Genomic DNA, 21,925 nt, shown 5'->3' on the forward strand with positions numbered 1-21,925 from the left:
AGGGCTAACTGTCTGGTCAATAGAAGCGAAGCTGCTATAGGACAGAAACAGAGTTGATAATAGAAGGCTTCAGCTGCAGAAGGATGTCATTATGATTATATGCTGTCATTTGAACATACTTACTAATAGAGCCAGAAAAAAAGGGTTGCATTGTAATAATGTAATGTAACACAGGTATTTCTGTTAAAAGTGTGACTCTTCTTTATTGTATTAATGACGTTAATGTTCCCTTAAATGTTAGTGTACAAGTCTACTGGAGACAGCAGGATTGCTGCACTTGTGTTGGTGTGCACTGGCATCTTCTTGGTGGGCGTTCCAAACCTCCTACCCACCACTAAGGGGAAAGGGTTATAGCAGTGGTCAACAGCGTCTCAGTGCACCCTGACACATCAGGCCTTGGGCTTTCAGGGGGCTGGAGCTGAAGGACCTGGGAAGAAAAGCAGTTGAATTCCACTTTCCTTTCAAGCTCCTGGAACCACACAGTTACCATCTGGAAACTGTATATCCATGATAACCTTTAAGTCTCTTCATCTTAATGGTTGGGAGAAGTACAAGGAGTTTTTCATGTCTTCCTGTCCCCACAAGTTACAAGGAGTTTTTAGTGTCTTCCTGTGCCCACAAGTGTGTGTTCATGAAATCATGTAAGCTGGAGTCTAATTATGCCTCTATACAAAGCTTACATTTTTCATTGCTCAGTAAGTCAACTGATACAGGCTTTTAAAAAGGCATGTATACTGAAACAAAAATCAGAATTCTGTTCCTACAGGGACAGAGTTTAGTGGGCCTTCATGGAAGCTTCTACCTGTTTTAGATCTGGGTGTCTAGAGATAAGGGTGGCTATTACTTTATGGGAAGGAAGGATTTGTTTACTCTTGAGCATCTGAACTCAGCCTTTGTTACCAGTGGTTTCAGAGCTGTTAATTTCCCATGGTGAAAGCTCTTTTCACCAGCACAGTCAGGTTATCCTGAGCTGAGGACGTTTCACTAGTTTCATTTGTCTCCAGTATTAATTCTGTGCCAAATTCTTGCTTCCTAGGTCAGTGAAACGTTAGAAGAGAGAGAATCTCACCTCGATCTTGGAGAGAAGAGTTAAAGGCTGCTTTATTATATTGAATTGTTCCTTAATAGTTATGGATAACAGGACAACCATGTAGAAAGTCCCTACTTGAGAAACAGTGGGGGTTTGTGGTCTTCAGTAGTTAAAATAGATGTTTTCCTGAGGTTGGTATTTATTGTAGCTAATCTGTGTTTAATTTAGTGTTCCTTGCACCTTTAGAAAGTGCAACCCCTTTAATCCATTGTTTTAAAAAGCATGCATTAGATGTCAAACAACATAAAGACAGCACGTGGAGATAACGCTGATGTGATAGTTCCAGTCATCTAGCGTATGGATAAAAGATTTCTAAGGCTTATGTTACTTGGCAGTTCAACATGATCTAGCTGTTTGTTAATCAGAGAACACGTGAAGAACAAAGGATGGAGAACAGAAATGTTGAAAAGAAGTGTTGTATAGCTAGAAGATGTACAGTGGGACAAGTAATGTGGGGGCAGGACTGGATAAAGCGGTCATGGAAACAGTGAGTCATAAGAGGGCAAAATTTGTTTCACTTTGCTTCTCGTGACTTGAGTTTGTTGGTAAAGGGGATAACATTTTGTATTCAGGCAGAGAGCATGTTCTGTAAATCTCTTCAGTTACCCGTTCCCTGGGTGTCGCAATAGATTAAGTCGCTGTGTGATGATATGACACCGCCATCACTCGTCTTCCCGGGATATTGCTGGAGGCAACAACAAACCTGTGTCTTTGGCACATGTGAAGGAATTTAGTGCTTGAGGGGTTAAATTACACAGGCTCCCCTGTGGATCAGCTTATGCTTGGACAGTAATAATAGCAATAACATTAATAATAAAAATGCCAGAGCGAAGGGAGTGGAGGGGGATCAGGGGGAGAAAAAGGCAGAAGAGTGATGGAAAATGGGCTGGGACTGTCGGGGGTGGGGGCAGGCAGGCTGGAGGACGCGTTTTGTACAGCAGGTGTCCCGGCTCCACGTCAGATGTCGTAGGAGCCTCTGCGACATGGACATGCACAAATAGACGGCACAAAAGCTTTGAGGGTCGTTGGTGGCTCTGCGTGTCTGCACTCTCGCTTCAAGCCATGATATCCTTGGGCAGTGTAACAAGCAATTCATGTCAGCTCACAGTAAAGATTATTGGTGTTTTCACTGGGGAAATATTTACGCTCCATCGTCTTCTTCTATTTTTAGCACTTTGAGCTTGCAGTCAGGTAGAAGGGCAGGTGGGGGAGTGGGGAGACCCATTGAGGGACACGTCTCATCCCTCAATTAGATGGAGCTAAACCCCTAATCTTGCTTAGGAAGAGCTGCTGATGCTAAGTTTTCTTCTTTCCCTTCTGGTTTAGTGGGATATTACATTTCACTGCAGTATAGGTGATAGAATGGGATGTCAACTGGAATGTTTTGATTCTAATAGAAAGCATAAATGCATTTTAAGGAAGGCACTTTTACATAGGTGAGGCCTCCAAAAAAAACCAAAAAAACAACCCACCAAAAGGTAATGTAAGTGCAGAATAAAGTATTGGGGTTTTCGGTTTGCCTTTTTTTTTTTTTTTTTTTAATTCTTGGATAGAAAAGCCATCACAGTAAAAGACAGCGATTTATTGCATTGCTGGGAAAAAGAAACCAAACCAACCCAAAAAAAAAAAAAAAAAAAACAAACAAAAAGAGAAATCTGAATTTGTTCTCTTTCAGATTTGTTGTTTATCATAATAATCCTTCTAGTGAAAGGCGCTAATTTACTCTTTCTATAGGAATATTTTAAGTGTGATTATCATAATATCACAGCTGCTGAAAAGGTCTAAAATAGGGCATTGACCTTGAACGTGTTCCTGCGTTTAGTATGTGGTGCTTAACATTCAAGAAACAATACAACTGCAACTCATTTATTAATGTATAATCTCAAAATGTTAACTTTCGCTCTGTAAATACATGCCACAAGGATTGTAGAAAGCTTGCAGTATCCCATGAAGTACATGTGGTATTTTATCAGTGTAAATATGTATAAGATTTTCAAGATTTCTGCTGGGAATACTCCATAACTAAAGTAAGTTTTCCCTTTGGTACTGCACTAGTTTATGATTTAATTTTTACTGACATTCCACCAGTCATATTATTAGCTTCACAAAATGAAAGTGAAATAATCCTGTATTAATTAAACAGAGCAACTGAATTCCCTCAGTCATCTTATCCTTGGCTGTCTGAGACAGTAATGCACTTCAGTTTCTCTGAAGAAACTTACACTAAAAAAAGAGCTTGGGGTAATAGTGAGATATCCATATTGAAGTGTGTGCCTGAATTATCTTTAGGGAGGAGACCTTTTTTGGTGGGTGACAGGCAATGTGCGTGTGCCTCCCTTCTTCTGGTTTGTGGTTTTTTTGTTTTGTTTTTTTTTTTCCCTTTCTTTCATTTTGTCAGAGGCTTTGGAAAAGGTGTTTTGTCAAGAGAATAATACTCATTTATAGCAGTGTGAACAGATTTTATTCTGTACCAGTGAAAGCAGTCATTTAAATACCCATACTCATGCCCTTGAAAACAAAACAAGGAGAAAATATTTGAGACCAGATAAATTAAATGTAGTTCAGTAAAATGATAAGGCAATTGTTATTTCACAGAGACATTTTTTATATGCTGGGAGTGAATATAGCAGCAAAAGGTAAAAGCCTTGCTCCATGTATTTGTGAACACACTGTGGAAAAGTTCTAAGGACCATCAGAGATTGTGTTATGTGAGCTTTTCCCCCTAAGATCAAAACAAAGAGTAATTAATGCTAAATACAGACCGAAGCAGCAGATGTCTTTTAAGTAATAACTTGATATCGTTTGTCCAACTATGTACAATCAGGTGAGCAGAATTTGGAACTTTTGAGGCGTTGGTTTTTTTTAAATCATTAGCAGCACATCCAGAGGTGCACCGAGTGCCTTCCAGTGAGAAACACAAGAGTAGTAGACAGTGGCAGTACTGTTCTAATGTTAATCTCACTGTAGCATTGAGTGAGATCACATCTGAGTTGAGTTTCTTTAATGAGTGATTGTGAATAAAGAGAAGATCACATATTTGGTGACACTTCAGTATTTATTTCAAACTCTTAACAAAACAGTATTTTCCAGCTGGACTTTGAATAAGGCTTCATGGTGTATTGCAAATCTTTATCTAAAGTATGCTTATTCCCAAATAAACCCTCGGCAGCTACCAGACTTTCATAATCTTGCTGCTTCCCTGCTGGCTTGAGCTTGTTGCTGCTTTTGGTAAATACACATTTGACACAACGCACTGTGAGGTTTCTGTGAAGTGCCACTGAACCTCACTTCGGTTGCCTTGAGGTGGCTGTGCTTTAAGAATCTGGCTCTTCTGATGCCTTGAAATGTCTGTAGTATTTAGATGTGAAGATGCTTAAAGATGTACTGTTCGGAACACAAGGGAAAAATTAAATGCACAGAGAGACAGGGAAATGTAGGTGCTGCTCAGCAATGCCCCTTGACTGGTACGGGCACTCCTGATTTTTTTTCTCCCCCTCTCTTTTGATTCCAGTACCACTGTTTTGTATAGACTCCTTGTGGTAAGATTTTGCACTGTACATTTTAATAAGTTATTGCAGATGTGTTGGCATGCATGTTCTTACTGTGTATTCCCTGATAAAATTCAGTAAACTGGTACCTGGATTGCTTTTTCCCCCCCCTACTACTGCTTTTATTTATTTCTACAGAAGAGCTTTAAGTGAAGCTACAGTTAGCCCCAGTTTATTTGCTGCTGTAATCTCTTTCTGATATTTTTTTTCCCCTACTTTCCTCAAACTGATCTGTAACTGTGAAACCCAAGTTCAAGAATGCAGTTGGAATTCCAGGCCCCAGTCTGGTGGAGGTGACACTTTCGGTCCCTGGGGGAAGAAGCCAAGTGCTTTGTTTATCAACATGCAAAGTACAGCACGGTATTTCTTGTTCTCCAAGAGGCAGCACTGGCAGGGCAGAGAGCCGCTTGCTTGGATGAAAGATGCTTGATAGAAAACCAATGATGGCTCACAGGGAGAGAGGAAAAATGCATTATTTGGGGGTGAGAGAAGGGTGGGGGACAACAAGCTCACAAGGTAGTGAAAACTACGGGGATGTGAAAACGAGGGCTTACAGGAAGACAGACCATGACAGAAGGAGAGCCCATCGTGTTTCAGCTCCTGAATATAAAATCATAGGAGATAACGAACAGAAGTAGGAATGAAGCTAACCTGTGCTTTGCTAAGTTTGAAAATGGATTAGCTGTCAGATTTTCAGGAGGGTGTATTCCAAGGAATGTAATACAGAAAAGTGACCATATCAAATCACACATGTACAGGGAGTCATTTATGGCTGATTTTTTATATAAGAAGAAGACATACACATGCAATGATTTGTTTTGAAATAAAAAAATACTGAAAAACAGACATTTTGGATATAATTCTATAAACAGACATACTCTTATAAATCTAGACACAGAGGGGCTCAGTACAAACAATATATTTGTATTTGCATGTTTTGTCCATTGCATATGTAAATCAGTTTGTAGGACTTGTATTTTGAGTTTATATAGTCACACAGATAACTATACATAAAGACATCATATTCAAGTTCTGATTTGATTCCAAAATCTGAATTTATCAAACTGCTACTTAAAGAGGATGCTCTAACAGAATAACAAGATTTAATGCCTCCTGTTTTAAAATTTGGTAAAAACGGATTTTTTTTTTTGTCCCTGATGTTTCTATATAGTACTTTAATTTTACTCTGCATTTCAGAGCTTTTTAATTCACTGCTCAGAAGCAAATTTACATCTTAATTACAGAGTTCACATTTAACAATACAGACAGCATAATGCTACTGGTAATTAAGCTTTTACTACCTGCTTTTATACAGTAGTCTGAGCTGTAGTTTTGGTGTGTGAGTTCTGATTCCTAAAATTGCAAGTATTTATACCAGGTTTGTAGGAAGCAGGCCCAGTCTTCACATAAGGTTAAATACAGAACGCTGGAATCTCTTTGCTGTAAACATACACGAACATGTCTATTGAACCTATATATGTTGGAATTTGGTTCTGCTGCTGCATTTTTTGGGTTTTTTTTGAAAAAATGCTGTGAAACAGATTTGGAGAGGGCATTTCTGTTTCCATTTGTGAATAGTATTACTGCATTCTGAGGGTTCGCACTGATTTGTTTTGATCTAACAGACTGCCATTTGCATCATGTTAGGGCTCCAGTCACAAAAGATTTTATAAGAGTTGAGCTGCATTCTAAGAAATTGTCTTTCCAGTGTCGTTGTGGGTTTTTTTTGTTTGTTTGTTTGTTTTTCTTTTTTTTTTTTTTTTCTGGACAGAAACAGCCTGCATCTGTTTTCACTGGTAGGGACAGAAAAGCTTTGAACCCAGAAAATATGTATGGTGCTTTAGTTATGATATTAAGTAAAGGTGGTAGATTTTGAGAAAAAGAAAATCATCCCATATTCATTACTGATACTTTCAAAACAGGATGTGCATGTGTTTCAGTGTGCAAACAGTGTCCCTAATGTCCCTAAATTTGAGCACGTTCTTTGTGCTGGAACAAGTTTAATCAGGAATCTTTCATACGCCAGAGAACAACTCTGAGCTGGCTGTAAGCAGTGTTTTGCTGGAACCGGGCTTGGTGATGTTTATGCAGGCATGCCTACAGAGATACGTGCTTATTGCCCTTTTAGTTCAGCAAAACTTACTTCACAAAAAACCCAAACCCCCAAACACTGTAGAGGTCTAGGCACCCTCCCAGATTTACTAATGCAGAGCTACTCCCAGTGCAGTCCTTATCTCATTAAAATGAGGCAGGCTGAGTTGGTCCACTCTAATCCCTGCACACTAACAGAGAAAATTGATCAGTTCTGGATATTTTCTTTCTCGTTTCTAAATATACACATCTAAACATCCAAACAGGGGCATTTGCCTTATATATATACATAAATACACCCACCCCCCTCCCCATGTTGTATAGGAACACGCGTACCTGTATTCCCTCCCAGTTGCGCCCATTATGTTAAGGACTGGATTTGAGTGCTCGTTTTGTTAGGAATGTCTATTTTTTTTTTTTTTTTTACGAAGTAGAAAAGGAAACTTTTAATTTTTAACTAGATAATTATATATCCCTATATTAGATAGTTGTATAATTTTTATATGTTTTTATGTATAATACCATTTATACATAGTCAAATTCCAGCCCGCTCCCCCTCCCCTTTCCCCCCAAAAGCAACTCGCACGACAATGAAAAGTTGAGTTACCCAGAGGCTTCGGCAGGCTGCGCTTGGCGTTATAATTATTTGTTTTTCCCCGGCGCCGAGCAGTTCCAAAGGTTAGGGAAGCGGCGTTCAGGAGAGCGCGCCGGGAGCCGAGCCCGGCTGCCGCCACAGCGAAACGCCACGACCGGCAGCGGCGGCGGCGCAAACTTCATCCTCTACCTTTGCGCGCAATCGTTAACCGGGAGCCTGCCAAGGTACCTGCCGAAGTTGGGGCCGGGCGGGAAGGGAACACGGGAAGGCAAGGAGGGAAGCGGAGCGGGCAGCCCCCGCCGGTGGGTCCGGCGGCGCGGGCACGTCCGCGGGCTCTGCCCCGGCCGCCGCCGCCGCCTCAGGCCGCTCCCCCGTCCCCACCCTCTACCTGCCGCGCGCCCCGCGCGCCGGGCCGCCCCGGCGCCCCTGGCGCCTGATTGGCCGCGGCCCCACCAATCGGCCGTCCCCCCGGGCCGGGGGGATGCATATGTACAGCCCTGCTGCATATTCATGAGCTCCGCGCGGGGCTTTAAGTCCTTGATTAGGCGCGCGGGCGAGCTTTTGGTCCCCGCCCGCCGCCGCCGCCGCCGCCGCGCCCGGAGCGCGCCCGTGCCAAGTGCGCGGCGCTCGGCCACGGAAACTTTGCTTTCACCGCGGGGGCGCACGGAGGATGGTCGCCGGGCGCACATGGATTCGGTAGAACTTTGCCTGCCGGAGCCGCTCTCCCTGCACTACGAGGAAGAGTAGGTACCGCTCCCCGCCCCCACCCCACCGCCGCACGCCGCCTGCCCCAAAACATGACAGGCGCCTAAGACGCCGCTGCAGGTAACGCTGCGCCGCGGCCGCGGGCGGGAGCCGGCCCGGGGCGCTGCGCGGCCGCTGCGCGCCGTGGGGGGGGGGGGGGGGGCCGGGCGGGAGGCGCCCGGCGGGAGCGGTGCTGGCGGCGGGCGAGCGCCCGGCCCCGCGGCCGTCCCGGCGCTCGCCGTCTGACAGGTGCGCCGGCAGCGCCGGCGGACAGGCGGCGGCGGGCGGGAGGGCGCCGGCCGGGAGCGGCCGCCGGCGCGGTGCCCGGTGCGGTGCGAGCGCCCTGCCGGGGGGCGCCGCTCCGGACCCGCGGCGTCAGCGGCCGGGGAGGCGGCGTGGGGCACTTGGCGGGGTCCGCGCCGCACGGCGTGTCCCTCCCCGCGCCTGCTGCTCCCTGCAAAAGGCGGCCGAACGCACTTTTTGAGGAGCCGCAGTTCTTGGCTGGCTCTTCTCAGCTACCTGGCGGAGTGACTCCGGCGGAAAGCGTGGCGCCCAAACAGAACCGGGCGGTCTGGGGCTGAGGAGCGGCTCCTGAACTTGATTTCAGCCCGCAGCCGGGATTGAATATTAGTATATCATGGGAGCTGTCACCGGTTCATTTTTCTTCGTGTCGAGCCACTTACGTCGCTGTGCCCCGGTGTTAGGCCGGGAGTGACAGGAGCGCCGAGGAGAAGCCCCGGCCGGCAGCCAGCGTCGCCGCGGCCGCGGAGAGGCTGCACGGGAGGTGACAGTGTACTATAGGTAGATGCCCACTAGCTGTCCTTACTGCCTGCACAGTGCATGGCTGGTGGTAATTACGCCAGGCATGAAAAGTGAATTGCCGTGATCGCATGTTAGGGAAATAAGACGGGAAGTGACAAATAGCCTGGCTCGCAGGAATAGAGTTTGGGAAGGGGACGCGGGGAAAACCCCACTGTAGTGTTTCGGGGGTAAAGAAAAGAAAATAAGCAGAGGTAGGGTGCCCTCATAGCTATGCTTATAGGTCAGCGTACTGTATATATATAGTGTAAGATAGCTTCGTAATGTAAGGATGCAGTTTCCATAGCTTTTGCTAACAATGACACGTTTTTCATAAAATACATAAAAAGATGATAAGTTGAGTATTTTTTGTGTTTTTTTTTTTCTTGTGGATGTTTCACACACACCCCCCCCCCCCAGCCCCCCCAAAGGAGCTTTCTTGAATTTACCTTCTTACAGCTAATTTGAATGATTAGTTTAGATAAGCTTCTTAGAGTAGATGCATTTAAATGAAATCAGGGCACATGTCTTTTTGGCTCCGGTGCAAGATTCAAACTAATTTTTTTCTTCCTTTGATTCAATTAAAAGTCATCTCAAAACACTCTTAATATGTTGTCTGAGTGCGGGGCTGGAGGCGTGTGGGATTGAGTGGACACAGAGGAAGAACTAACATTCAGAAACATATCTGCTTCTCCATCTCAATCAGTAAACACCAGAGTTTTGCATGTTAGTAACATCCATAATAACTGCGATTTGACTACATACTGTAACATTCATACGCACGTGTAAGCATAAGAACTTACAAATAGATGTAAGAGTTTCTGCAGCTCTTATGGATGAGGGTAGAGAGGATTCGAGCTAAAAATTGTCCGAACATTTTGGGAGTGCACAGACATCTGTCTGACCATCACTAGGTATGCTTTGATTTTAAGGCAGAGCTTGTTCAAGAATGCAATAACTTGAAGCCATCTGCAGTCTTAGCTTTTTGCTCTTTCAGCAATAATAATAGCACTAATAATTACTAATAGTTAATAAGCTAACAGATGCAAGACATATATCTGCTCTTTCTGACATATGTGTCAGTTTAATAATTTTAAATGAATCATTGCGTTCATAACGGGAAATCTCCTTCAACCTCTGATTAAAATGTAACGTTGACTAAAGGATTATAGAGCGGACTTAATTTTACCGACTGTTTTAACAGTTGTCACAGCTGTTGGAAGAAGGAAAGGCAATTGAAACACTCCAAAAAAGCAGGGGGGGTAGGGAGGGAAGAGAACAGGAGTAGTTTAGTAAATCTAAACATGGTCTCTGAATGCCAGACATAGAAAATTGAGGAGATTTGTAACTCCAGAAACCTTCTGTGCGCTAGGTACATTTGTATTTTGTGCCTCACTGTGTTTCATTCATTTGAACATGCAGCTGCTTTCCCAGTTTTTCCATTAAAAATGTGCAACAGTGTTTAAATGTGAAACAAATTCATCTGTTCCTGTGCGTGGATTTTCATCTTGCAACAGAACCGATAGAATACGCAGGTGACAAGAAATAAAGGTTGCGTAGCATGGCTGTAACATTTAAAAAGTGGACGTAGGTGTCACATCATGTGAGTATTTCAGTGCAGTGATGGTTGGTGTACATATTTTATATTTTCCTAACCGTTCTCATGTTGTGATGTGGGAATGGTCTGTGGAGTCACCCTGTGAGTCTGGCCGGGTTGTGTTTGTGTGTGGATGAATGTGAGTGTGTGTGTTGCTTACATGTACATATATTTGTGTGTTTGCGTGTGCGCAAGGTGATTATGTGCTAAACGTGAAAGAGTTTATGTCCGTTTCAGTCTTTAAAATGGTTTGGCATAGTCTCAAAATGCTGAAGAATTTTTTTGGAAGAGTCTTTGAATCGTAAAGGCAGGAAAGGGGCAGACTGAGGAACGCTTCTTTGTGAAGTGGGAAGCAGCGCTTGATTCCGCTCCACGGTTTCTCCAGGCTCTGAAGGTCTTTAACATCTCCCGTCTGTCTTATGAGATAGTTTGTTACAGTTGTTCCCCAGAAATAAAGGCCCAGGCTGGTGTTCCCGTGGGTACCCGGTGTGTGGGGTGGCACACAGCCCTGGGTGGGCGCACAGCCTCTGGCTGGGCTCTCCCCTTGGGCAGCAGGCAGGCCTTGGTCCCTTCTTCCTTCCCTGTTTCCGGTCGTAGGGCTTTGCCTTTTTGGTTCTGCTACACTGCCGGCAAGTTTTTGAATCCTGCAGAAAGTACAAAGGGTCTGTGCTGAAATGCCTGTCTGGCAGATTTTCCTTTACTGGGGCTTACCCCTCTTCTAGTGATGGGTGCTCATTTTAATGTGTTTATGGTTGTGCTCTTTTATTTACTGAGCCTGGTGCGTTGCAGCGGTAATTAACCCATGTTATTAGCAAAGCCCTGGTGGATATCCATTAATTCTCTCGAATGGCTGATCTTTTTTTCTGTACTTTTCCCCCCCGTTTTTTCCTAAGAATTGCTGTCCTTTTCCTGACAGACCTTAAGCTTTAACATTTCCTGCAAATTTCTTTTTAAACTGAGGCAGGTAGAAGGACATCATCCCCACAGTTCCATAATGAAAAATAACTGTTGTCTTAACAAACTGTTTTCAAAGATGCTAATGGGAAGCAAAACAACTGTGAGAATCTGTAGGGAACAATTTGTTTAATTATTATTTTTCAAGACACATGCTTAATGATAAGAAAAGAGATAAGAATTTTCCTAGCTTTTTTTTTTTTTTGTGTGTGTGTGTGTGTAGCTGCATTAGCTGTTGTGAATATTTTAGCGTTCATATTTTAATCAGATTTCAACTTAGTTAATAGCACTTTGGGCATTTAAAAAATATTGAGCCAGCAGAAAAATACTTGTGCTTGCACTGCTGAGAAAAGATAAGGGCCACCTCATTAGCCAACCCTACTTTTGCAATTAATTTCAAATACATGGTGCTATTCATCAAATAGAGAAGGTAACTTGTCTATGATAATATTTAACAATACTTGAAGCCCACTTTGCTTAGAGTAGCTAAAAAGTATGATATGTCTATTCTCACAGATATGTCAGTCCACATGCTGTGCTGCTATTTCTGTATATTGCAAAGTTATGATAGAAAAATTATGGTCTAAAAATATAATATATTCATGAATAAGTGACAAGCTAATTCGTTTTACAGAACAGTTTTTAAAGGACTGACCCTGGGCCTTCAGAGAGGTTGCTTGCACCTCTGTGGAAGTGTAAGCATGAATGAAAAAAATGCTTAATTAAGCTTTCAAGGAAGTATATAAAATAATTACTTTTTTGCTTAGAATAAGTAAAATGTATAGGAGAAGTAGGAAGAAAATATGAAAGAGATTCTTGCTCCCGTTGAAGCCTGAAGTAGCCTCTGTCTATAAGATAAGCTTTGCTATGAATTCTTTTTCACAGCAAATTCATGGAGGGAAGAAACAATAAAATGTTGATCCGTTACAAGTGCATATGAGCCTCACACTACCGAGCTCTCTAGAGGAAATCTGTGATTATGCTGGGGCAGTTTGTTCAGTTTTTATCTCTTTTACATCCACTGGCCTTGTATTAAATTGTCATTGTCCTAAAGCACATGAGAGAGAAATGAATTGCATTTCTCGACATGCTCTGACAGTGAAATATTTAGCCTCTCTGTCTCCAATCATACTCATATGTATGTTTGATAGTGCAGGGATGACACTAACAGTCGCTGTAGCTTGGCACTGCACTTATTACATGTTCTTTTACATTTCGTATGTCGTCTTTTAGGCTTGACTTAGGGAGTCATGCGTGTGCAGTCCTATCTGTAGCAGCATGTACGTGTGTGGTTGTGTTTTGTATATTTGCATTTTGTATGAAATCTTCTGCTTGTACACAGCAAGTTTTGTGTTCAAACACGTTTATGTCCGTGCCGCTGTGTGTGTTCCAGGTGTGTAGTGTATTCCTTATGCAGTTTTGGCAGTGTACATCTATTGTTGTGTGCTAGCCACAGACATATACACAGTAAGTATATATATATATGCAGAGCTATATAACTTCCCTCTGTGCAGTTGCTTGTCTAAAAGCAGATGCCTTTATGTGGTTTTATGTGGGTTTTTTCTTATCCATGAGAAGAGAGCTGGCCAACAATGTAAAGTATTTACGCCTCATTTTGTGTCAGATTCTCCATGTATTCTAGCAGGTTTTGTATTGTACTCACAGTTTTGCTTTTAAAAGATGCTGTATTTTTTTGTAAAATTTTTCTCTTTCGAGTAAATGAGAGGTCTAATATTTATTCACATTCCTATAAGTTTTGGCTGTCAAACAGATATTTATTTTTTCAGCTAATATGTCCTTAGACACACGTTTATATTTATATGTAAAGAAAATTAATATTTTGGGGGGAGGAAGCCTCCTGCATATAGTTGTTAATAGACATCATGATGTCCTCAGACAAAAACATGAAATACATATGCGGTTTTAATGCTCCGTAGTCCTCTCTAAAAGTCCTATACTTATGGGGTTTTTGTTTTCTTCTTTTGTTATGGTTCTGTTGTCCAGAAGAAAGAATACTATGAAACATTAAAGAACAATATTAAACTGAATTGCTATTTTAGATAGTACTGCTTGATTATTCTTTAAAGGACTTGGTATTGCTTTTTTCAGTAGCACTTTGGAGAATAACTTCTATGGGATATTGCCTTTTGACTTCTGTGTCTTACGAAACAATTTATATATTTTCTGTGTTACAAAAGCTTTAAATCTCTTGGGTTTGTTTACATAATGCTTGTAATGTTTTTCAATTAATTTGTATTTCCTTCAAACAAAGAAGGGCTTTTCTCTTTGCTGTTCCTTAATATAGCAGGTTTGCATCAAAGGGAATCTTATCTAATTTCCAATTATTTTCCTCTTTTAAGTAGTGTAACTGTCTAATCAGAGCATCATTACCCATTTCTTTTAAAATTGAAATAAAATTTATTTTTTCATTTCATCTTCTTATACTTGCTAGGAAAATGTCTGTTAGCAGCCTAATGAAAGTTAGAGCGATAGAAGTACTTTTACAGAGTATAAGACAAGCTGTTCTTCTATTCCGCTGAATGTCTTATTACTGTGGGTCACCATCCTGAATTTTTATGTCGTCTAGATGAAATTTTCTTATTTAGATCAAAATTATTGACAAGGCAAAGCAAAACAACAAAAAACCGTCCTCAAAACTTAGTGTTTTGTGACACTTATACAGAACCTTAAGTATGACATTGGAGGAGGATCGCCATACACCGTGGTAAGTTAGTATTGTGGAGTGTATGAAATAGAAGGCCCTTGTCCTCGGTCTAATCAAGCCATTTATAGTATCCTTTTATAGAATTGTGTGCTTTTATTTATATGATAACCTGCTGAAATATGTTTAGTTACCCCAATGCACATGAGAATAATCTAAATATATCCTTTCATCATACAGTGAAAATTAAATTCTTTTTTCGTGAAGTAAAAACTCTTCGCAGCTTTGAGATGCTGTCTTTATATGGGAGGGCAGATTCTCTTAAAGGGTTGTATTCTGAAACCAAATTCTAAGATAAAGTGATGAGAGATTTTCCAAATTATTACTCTGTAGCTTAGCAAAGATGTCTCTGAAACACACTCTGTGTGTTTTCACATTGCTCTAAGTGGAAAAAAAAAAAACCCGCTGCACATCTCCTTTTCATCATTTTGATTGGAACTACATACCATATGTAATGTGTTTTGGCAGCACTTACCTGGCCAAAGAAAACAAATTAATATTAGCCATGCTGAGGGGTGTCAGAAGTATCACAGATGTGTCGATTTAGCTTTGCTCCATCACATGCTCTTTACTTAAACAACTGGTCAAGCTGTCGCAAAATGTAGTGTTGGCTACAGTGAGATTCTAATAGGTGTGATCAGAGATTGATGGCTTTGGCAAGTTAGAATGAGAACATGATGTGGAGTTGCTGTTGCTTGTTTTGAATGGCCTCAGAAAAAAAACCCCAACTCTAAACAGATAAAAAAATAAACAAAAGTATAAAGCCCCTAAAAATCTAATTAAAGATTTTTAAGCCAGCCATGTGTGCGTGCCCCCCCCCCCCCCCCCGGCCCCCCAAGCTAGCTAGGTATGAAACAGTTTAATATCCTGTAGATGTAGGGATGCTGGTGAGTGAAATGAAAATGTCATATCTAAAATGTACTGCTAGCTTGTTCCTAAGAATTTCTGAAATTCCTTCCCATATAAAGGTGCCAAGATGGGTGGAAAGGAAGTGACTTGTTTTATTTCGTCCATTCTTACCTGTGATGTTGCTGCTCTTTCCCCCTTTCCCTCTATTTCTGTGTTTGTTTCTAGAGCTGTTTTTGGAAGAAACACTTTTCAATCTCACGCATGAATATTTTTAAGGAAATACAAAGCAGGAAAATCTAGTAAAAACAGTAGTTAGCTAAAGGGGGGAAATTATACTCTTCTATGTGTATGCTTTGCAGAGTACTACTTTGTTTATATGGTTTTCCATATATTGAAAATATAAGGGAAAGAATCAAGCAGTTTTCTGTGTATTCTTTATTTACTTTTTTTTTTCTGTCTTCAGATTTGCTGTAGGATTTGGGTCCTGTCTTTGTGAAGGATGAATGCCAGTGTCCCTTTATGTTGGTATTTTACTGCTTTAGGTGAACTGTGATATACTCGACTTGCAAGTATTAATGCTAAAATGGTTTTCAGAGGGATTAATTTCAGCAAGTCTGTGAGGCTTTCTCCTGCACAATTATTTTTTCATTTTTAAGGAAAAAAAGAGAGAAACATTTAGTTGAAAAAAAGCACTGAAACTCACCTGCCATCTTAAATAGATTTAGAGTGCGTTTCCAAAGCAAATGCCCATATGTTGCTAGTGAAATTATCTTTGAAGAATGGTAAAATTCTTAACACCAAAAAGTGGATTCTTTTTCACCCATTACCATGTTAGTTTAATGCTCCTTGAATTTCTCTACTGAATTATATTCACTTTACCATCAGTGAAAGAATTCCCTGGCAACATTCTCGTAGCCGCCGCCACCATGGTGGGACAGATGATACTTTCCGAGGTGGCACGAAATGCCGTGTCTTCAACCAACTGTTCCCCTCAGCATTAAAGGGGTGACGCTGGGGTTCCCCGTAGCCCGGTGACATCCAGGGACACCCCATGGCTCTGCTGGCAGCCGCTGGGGCCCAGTTGGCGCTGGGCAATACGAAGGGTGCGGAGCGGCCGCTGCCGGTGGCTGATACTGGTGTGAATGACACCTGTCCCATCAATCACCAGGCCCTGGTGTCACAGATGGAGAAACAACAATCGGCCGCACTACCCGGCACTGCACACTTGGCTTAATTCGGCTCATTGTTCTCGCCCCAATCTCGAGGATGGCTGGTTCTGCGCCGGGAGCCCAGGCAGAGGCGCGGGATGGGCTCAGGTGGTCGCACGGGCCTGCCCTTTGCTGCTCCATCAGAGGAACTCAGGGAGAGGCTGTCACTGCCAGGGAGCAGAGGGAAGGAGCCTCCACGCAGGGGCTGGAGCACCAGCTTCCAAGGAAGGCTGTAATTAATCAAAGAGCTGAAACTCAGGATTTCTCCTGGCATTCCAGAAGTTTTCATTTAGCAAGCTGGGAGCGCCCAGCGCACAGCCAGGTTAACGTTTAACTCTTCAAATGCTGCGCGGCTGTCACCCTGAGGAGAATGGAGGGGCTGCTGTGCCTGTTTCTGATGGCAGGCGAAATCTTCAAAGGCATGGCTCTTCTGAAGTAGTTGGTCTGCTATTATTCCTCAGTAGTTAGCACTGAAAATTCTGTATCTGAGACACTGAACGAAGAGGAGAGTTGCCGAGAGGTTTGTTTGGGGGAGAGTGGGGGATTTTTTGTTTTATATTTGTCTTGGGTCTTTTAGTGCCAGGTGAAGGCTGGGTGATGAAAAATGACTGTCTTGTTCTGGAAAAAAACAGTAAAGGTATTTAAATGCCTTCACACACTGTGACTGTTTTCCTTTCTTTCTTTCACTTTTTCATCCTTTGCAAATCAGAGACAGTTCTTAGAGGACAGGAGAACAGAATAAACAAAAAAGCAAATAGAAATTATTTTTTTCTACTGGTAAGGCCTGTCAGATCTGTTTTGAATGCATTTGAAACCTATTGCTTCCATGCTCTTTTCCAAGTAGTACCAGATAAATACCTGTGAAATATTGAGATGGAAGTGATCATTCTACACAGAATTTTTCTCATTTTTTCCCTCCCTACGTGACTGTATTTTTTGTTGTAGGCTAATTCACTGTTGCTGGTTTAGTTAAAACTACTGTCAAGCAGAAACCCTGTAACATGCCAGAAACAGGCTACAGTGTGCTGAAGACACAGCTTATGTTTGATTGTGTGTAAATACAGTTAGTTAGTTGGGTTTATCTGATAGCCTGGCAGAAAGAGAGAGGAGCAGTACAAACTGTTTTCAGTAACTGTGCTGTTCATACACCTGATAAGATTGAGAGTGCTTTTGAACTACTGATATGCTTTGAATAAGAAAAGAATAATCACATCCATTGGCACCGGCTTATCAGGAATGAAGTAAAATGCCAGCACTTTTACATTAGCAAAAGTAAATGTTTTAGACACTTTGGGCCTTTTTTCCATTTAAATTAAATAGCAGGGTGCTTTTGAGTGTGCTGTAATGAATGGAAGGATTTATTACCTTGACGAAATTACAGGTGAGTGTGTTGAGAGAGGAGTCCTCGGCAACAATAACAGCTCTTTTGATAAGTGGCTACATCTATTCATGCTTTTGGTACAGAAATGCAACAATTTTACCCTTTCTTGCTTTGTGAGGTGCAGTGGCTAACTTACCATGTGCAGTTATTCCTAGCGTAACATACTTGTGCAGTTTGTAATATACTGGCAACACAGTTAATATTTGGCATGTAACACAGCTGTTCATGAAGTAATACTTGATCGTTACTAGTGTGTCCACTGCCTTCAGTTGCTATGTATTTTCATGTTTGAAAAAGAATGTATCTCAGAGTATTTGCTGGGGAGGCAAGGTATGATTCATCATTAACTTACCCCAGCAGGCATGAAGCATGCTCAGATGCACTATTATTTTCTCAAAGTTTGCTGATTTGTGTTTTTGTACCCTTTTTTAATTTTATTTCTAGGTTCTTTTTATTTCACATGCCTACAATTAATTCTGGGATATTCAAATTTGACAAATGACGTGCAAGACCATATTCGATTGATTTTGGATTATTATTGATTACTGTCAATGAGATCCCTGTGACACTTTGAAATCAATGATATGTGATTATACCGATGCTCCACTGTCCTATACATTAGGTAGCAGTCGGGAATTTAAGAACTGAATGTTCACAAGCTATAAATTAGGAGAATGTCGAGATTTAAATAGCCCTTTGTTTGGCATTTATTCACCAAAATATGTTTCTTAGGAAAGTTAGTTTTCCCAAGTGCGAGCTTTCAGTAAAAGAAAGGTCATTGATTTAAGGTTTATTAAATTTTAGCTAAGAACAACTGGCTCCATTTGGGTGTAAAGTAATTTAAGTACTTACTGCAGGCAACCTTCATGCTTTAGAGCTGTTGCTCAAAGGTTTCATTCTTCTATGAAGATGTCAACTGTAAATATAAAAATGCATCACTGAAAGTGTAATGGTTTAAAGATTCTAACAAATAAAAATTCCTGCCTGGGGAAAGCACTATAATCAAAATAAAGTAGTCTTAACTTTTTTTTTTTTTTTTTTTCCTGCGGAGGCTGCACTTGAAAAGAGTGCTTCAAGGCAGCAGGTAGCAAGGTTGGTAGGGAATGCCGATTTTCATTTATTTATTTATTTATTCTCCCCCACAGATGATGATAGTCTATCTTTGGAATCAGCAATACACTTCAGCCACTAATACAGGCAGTATGTAAGCTGCTGCCGCCGCCTTTAAAATGCGGTATCCTGGCATTTAAGTCAACTTTACAATCTGGCAAAAACCCTACTTGGCAATATTAAAATCTAGCTTCTGAGGCACTTTTATTTCTGAAAGCTTTTTATGTCATTTTGTATCTCTTTAGCATATATTAAATTTCTCAGGAGCAGCGGCCTGGATGTACATTTGATGGATGACTGGGGTGGGGATTCTTCTCCCCCTTACCCCTGCCTTCCCCCCCCCCCCCCCCAATTAAAAAGAAAGGGTGTAATACTTGTGCGTTAGATAATGCTGGAAGAGAAATACTGCAGATGCAGCTGTTCAACAAAATTAGTGTGGGGCTTTTGTACCATTGTTAGGTAAGTTAGGAGAGATTTTCCAAGGTAAGGACAGTCTGCTGCAAAGATCTTGCTTGCATCTGTTTGAAGAAATCTTTAGCTTCTACTGATAGCGGACTGATTCAAGACTAAATGAAAAGAATGCCATTCATTTTAGCAGGTTTTGGATCAGTCTCTGTAATTGATTTTTAAAAAATGAATGCTTTGGTAGTATTTTAAAATAAATCAATCAAGACGTGGAGCCTGTGTCCAAGGACTCACTGCCAGGATGTGACATTTGCACCAGTATAGAGTTGCCTAAGAGAGTGTGACCAGGAAATACTAAGATTACCCCATAATATTTTCTGTGTGAGCTTAAAAGCAGTGTTGGCATTATGCCCGTATCTTCAGCCTTGGGTTGCCTAAAGGAGAGGTAGAAATCCTTCAGATGGAGGTGATAAGACCAAGTGAGACTGATCCCTTTTTTTCTTGGTTTTACATCTGAATTGCAAGAGAGGTTGAAATGCTGAATTTACATAAAGATTGATTTATCTTGGTTTGTTTCTGATGATGAATTTGGGGATGTAAAGCTGTAATGTGGAATTCGTAGGTGTGCTTGATGCATGTCACCTTTTTATATATATGCAGAAACACCTTGGTGTTCCTATGCAGAATTCAGAATCACCAAGGGTCATTCAGTGTGTGTTTGCCTATGGGATACAAAATAAATTTTAACCGATGGAAAATTGCCTTGACTGGCCTCCAGCCAACATTTTATGAAAAGGTTTGTGTAGGGTTTAAGAGATATAGGAACTTGGGTTTTGGACAGAAAACATTTTTCTCTTTGTAGAAAGAAGTAGACCAAGATGGCATAACAGGATAAAGTAGACAAATCTTCTGTTGCTTGTTTATGTTACTTTAGTCATATAAAGAGTACCATAAAGTGGGTGTGAAAGTATCATGTACTGACCTCCATTTTATAGTATTTTCTAGTGCAAAACTTTGTTGTAGATAACAGTGCCTCCATCTGAGTTGGTAAATATTCACATGATTTCTGTCCCTGATCTCGGTGCACATTTTGCTTCCATATGTTCACCAAAGAAAAGATTTCTGTTTTCATTTGTTTTGCTTCCCTCGAGTTTCTTATTCTCCTTGGCTATCAACACTATGTAATTTCAGACCTATTCCTTTAATCACAAATCACGTTTTTGTCTTGGATAAAGCATTCCTTTTTTTGTACAAATGAAGCATAGGTGTGACATCATGGCCTTTTTTTTTTTTAATGCTCACGTGTAGATTAGTGTTGTAATAACGGTAATATCTTGAAATTCGTGTGAAAATATGTGGAAGGAAGTTTTAGTTGTTTTTTTTTTTTTTTTAATCTGCAAAAGCCTGTTCCTGTAAAGGTTCACAAAAGGATGCATTATCAGCATTCAGTACTTCTGTTAGAGCAAAGCCTATTATTTTATTAGGCACAAAGGAAAAGGTGAGTTACACAGCATATATTTATAAAGGTTGTGTCCATGACATTTGTCTCTAAGATTAGCTATCTGGAGAAGAAGAACTAGAAAAGCTAAGCATGAGGACTAAATGTAAGCATGTGTACTTCAGCAGTGGTTTTAAATTTGAACAGTTGGGATTAGTGGAGTAAGAAAAATGAAGTAGCAATGTCAGGTCTTTCTTGCCTTCTACAGTTTTTGCACAGGAGTTGGGTTTTTGTTTCCACTTTAGTGATTAGTTTTTTGTTGGAGCTGGTGAGGATTGTCTGGGAGCGGCACAAACCACAACCCATCAGCAGGCTGCTAGTCAGCAGCAGGTGTGAACAACATAAAACAGGATTAATGCTGAACCAGAGTGTGCACTAAAAACAGAACCCCTGTCTTGGTTTTACAAGGGCAGTAAGATAGAAGCACTCTTGTGTTTACTAAACACGTGTTTAGTGGACTATGTAAATGGCTCTGCTCAGCTGCAAAGGAATAAGTGCAAGAATTATTATGCATTTGAGATTTTTAAAGACACTTTTTCCTCCTTTAAGAGTGCACCTCTGTTACTGTTGAAGCAAAGGCAGGGAGGTAAATGTCAAGGTATTCAAAATCAGTGCTTCAGAACTGAAGCGGAGGAAAGGGAGGATGGAACGTCAGCAGTCAGTGTTTAAACTTTCTTAGTCATTGACATAGAGGGGGAGGTAGATTTTACTGTCTTTTTGAAATCACATCTTTGCAATTTAGGGTTTGATGTCTGCTTCTATCTTCATTTCCTTTTTAAAGGCAGCTTTTCCATTCCTTTGTGTCTGCGTATTTGGGAGCTGTTAAAACCGCATATTTATTATATCCATTACATTCAATATCAACATCTGTCTTAACTTATGCTCTGTATTATAAGTATTTTTCTCTTTCCCATTATTCCTGGAATGGATTTGAGAAGAGATTGGTATCTGTCAAGCTGTATTTAAACTATATACATAACTTGATTTGAAAAATAAGAGGACAACAAAAGAAAAGCAGAACAATAAGAAAATTAACCCAAATCCAAAAAACTCTCAGCAAAAAAAAAAAATTCTAACAAAAGAAAAAAAAAACAAACTCTCAATTCCAAGCCCCTCCAAAACCAAAACACTAACCCACAAAAAAACGTAACTCATTTTTTTTGACCTGCTAAGCATTTTCATAAGTTCTGCAAACTTAACCTCAGAAAAATCATCAGATCTGTTTGCAGACCTCTGAGGAAAATCTTATCCTTTTGAAAATCTGCTTCATGGTATTTATATCAAGTCCAGTTTAACTATAATTGTGTCTTCTTTTCTATGATATTCTTTTTAGAT

The 21,925-nt window shown here is 41.0% G+C and overlaps 1 protein-coding gene across 22 annotated transcripts in view; it reads left to right on the top strand.

The window, feature by feature from the left end:
* The window catches only part of ESRRG (estrogen related receptor gamma), a 394,158-nt gene that overhangs the window by 227,031 nt on the left and 145,202 nt on the right, over positions 1 to 21,925 (top strand). The window contains exon 1 of one of the 22 annotated variants that reach the window (XM_066178250.1): positions 7,937 to 8,067. The exons of the other annotated variants lie outside the window; for them this stretch is intronic. Coding sequence (XP_066034347.1) covers positions 8,012 to 8,067 — 56 coding nt within the window. The 5' untranslated portion in view covers positions 7,937 to 8,011. Of the gene's footprint in view, positions 1 to 7,936; positions 8,068 to 21,925 lie in introns of those variants that run through there. 22 annotated transcript variants of the gene reach the window in all.

The sequence above is a fragment of the Chamaea fasciata genome, unplaced genomic scaffold (genome assembly GCF_029207755.1).
Source record: "Chamaea fasciata isolate MVZ Bird 193981 ecotype frontalis unplaced genomic scaffold, bChaFas1.0.hap1 SCAF_3, whole genome shotgun sequence".
NCBI classification, from domain to species: Eukaryota; Metazoa; Chordata; class Aves; order Passeriformes; family Sylviidae; genus Chamaea; species Chamaea fasciata.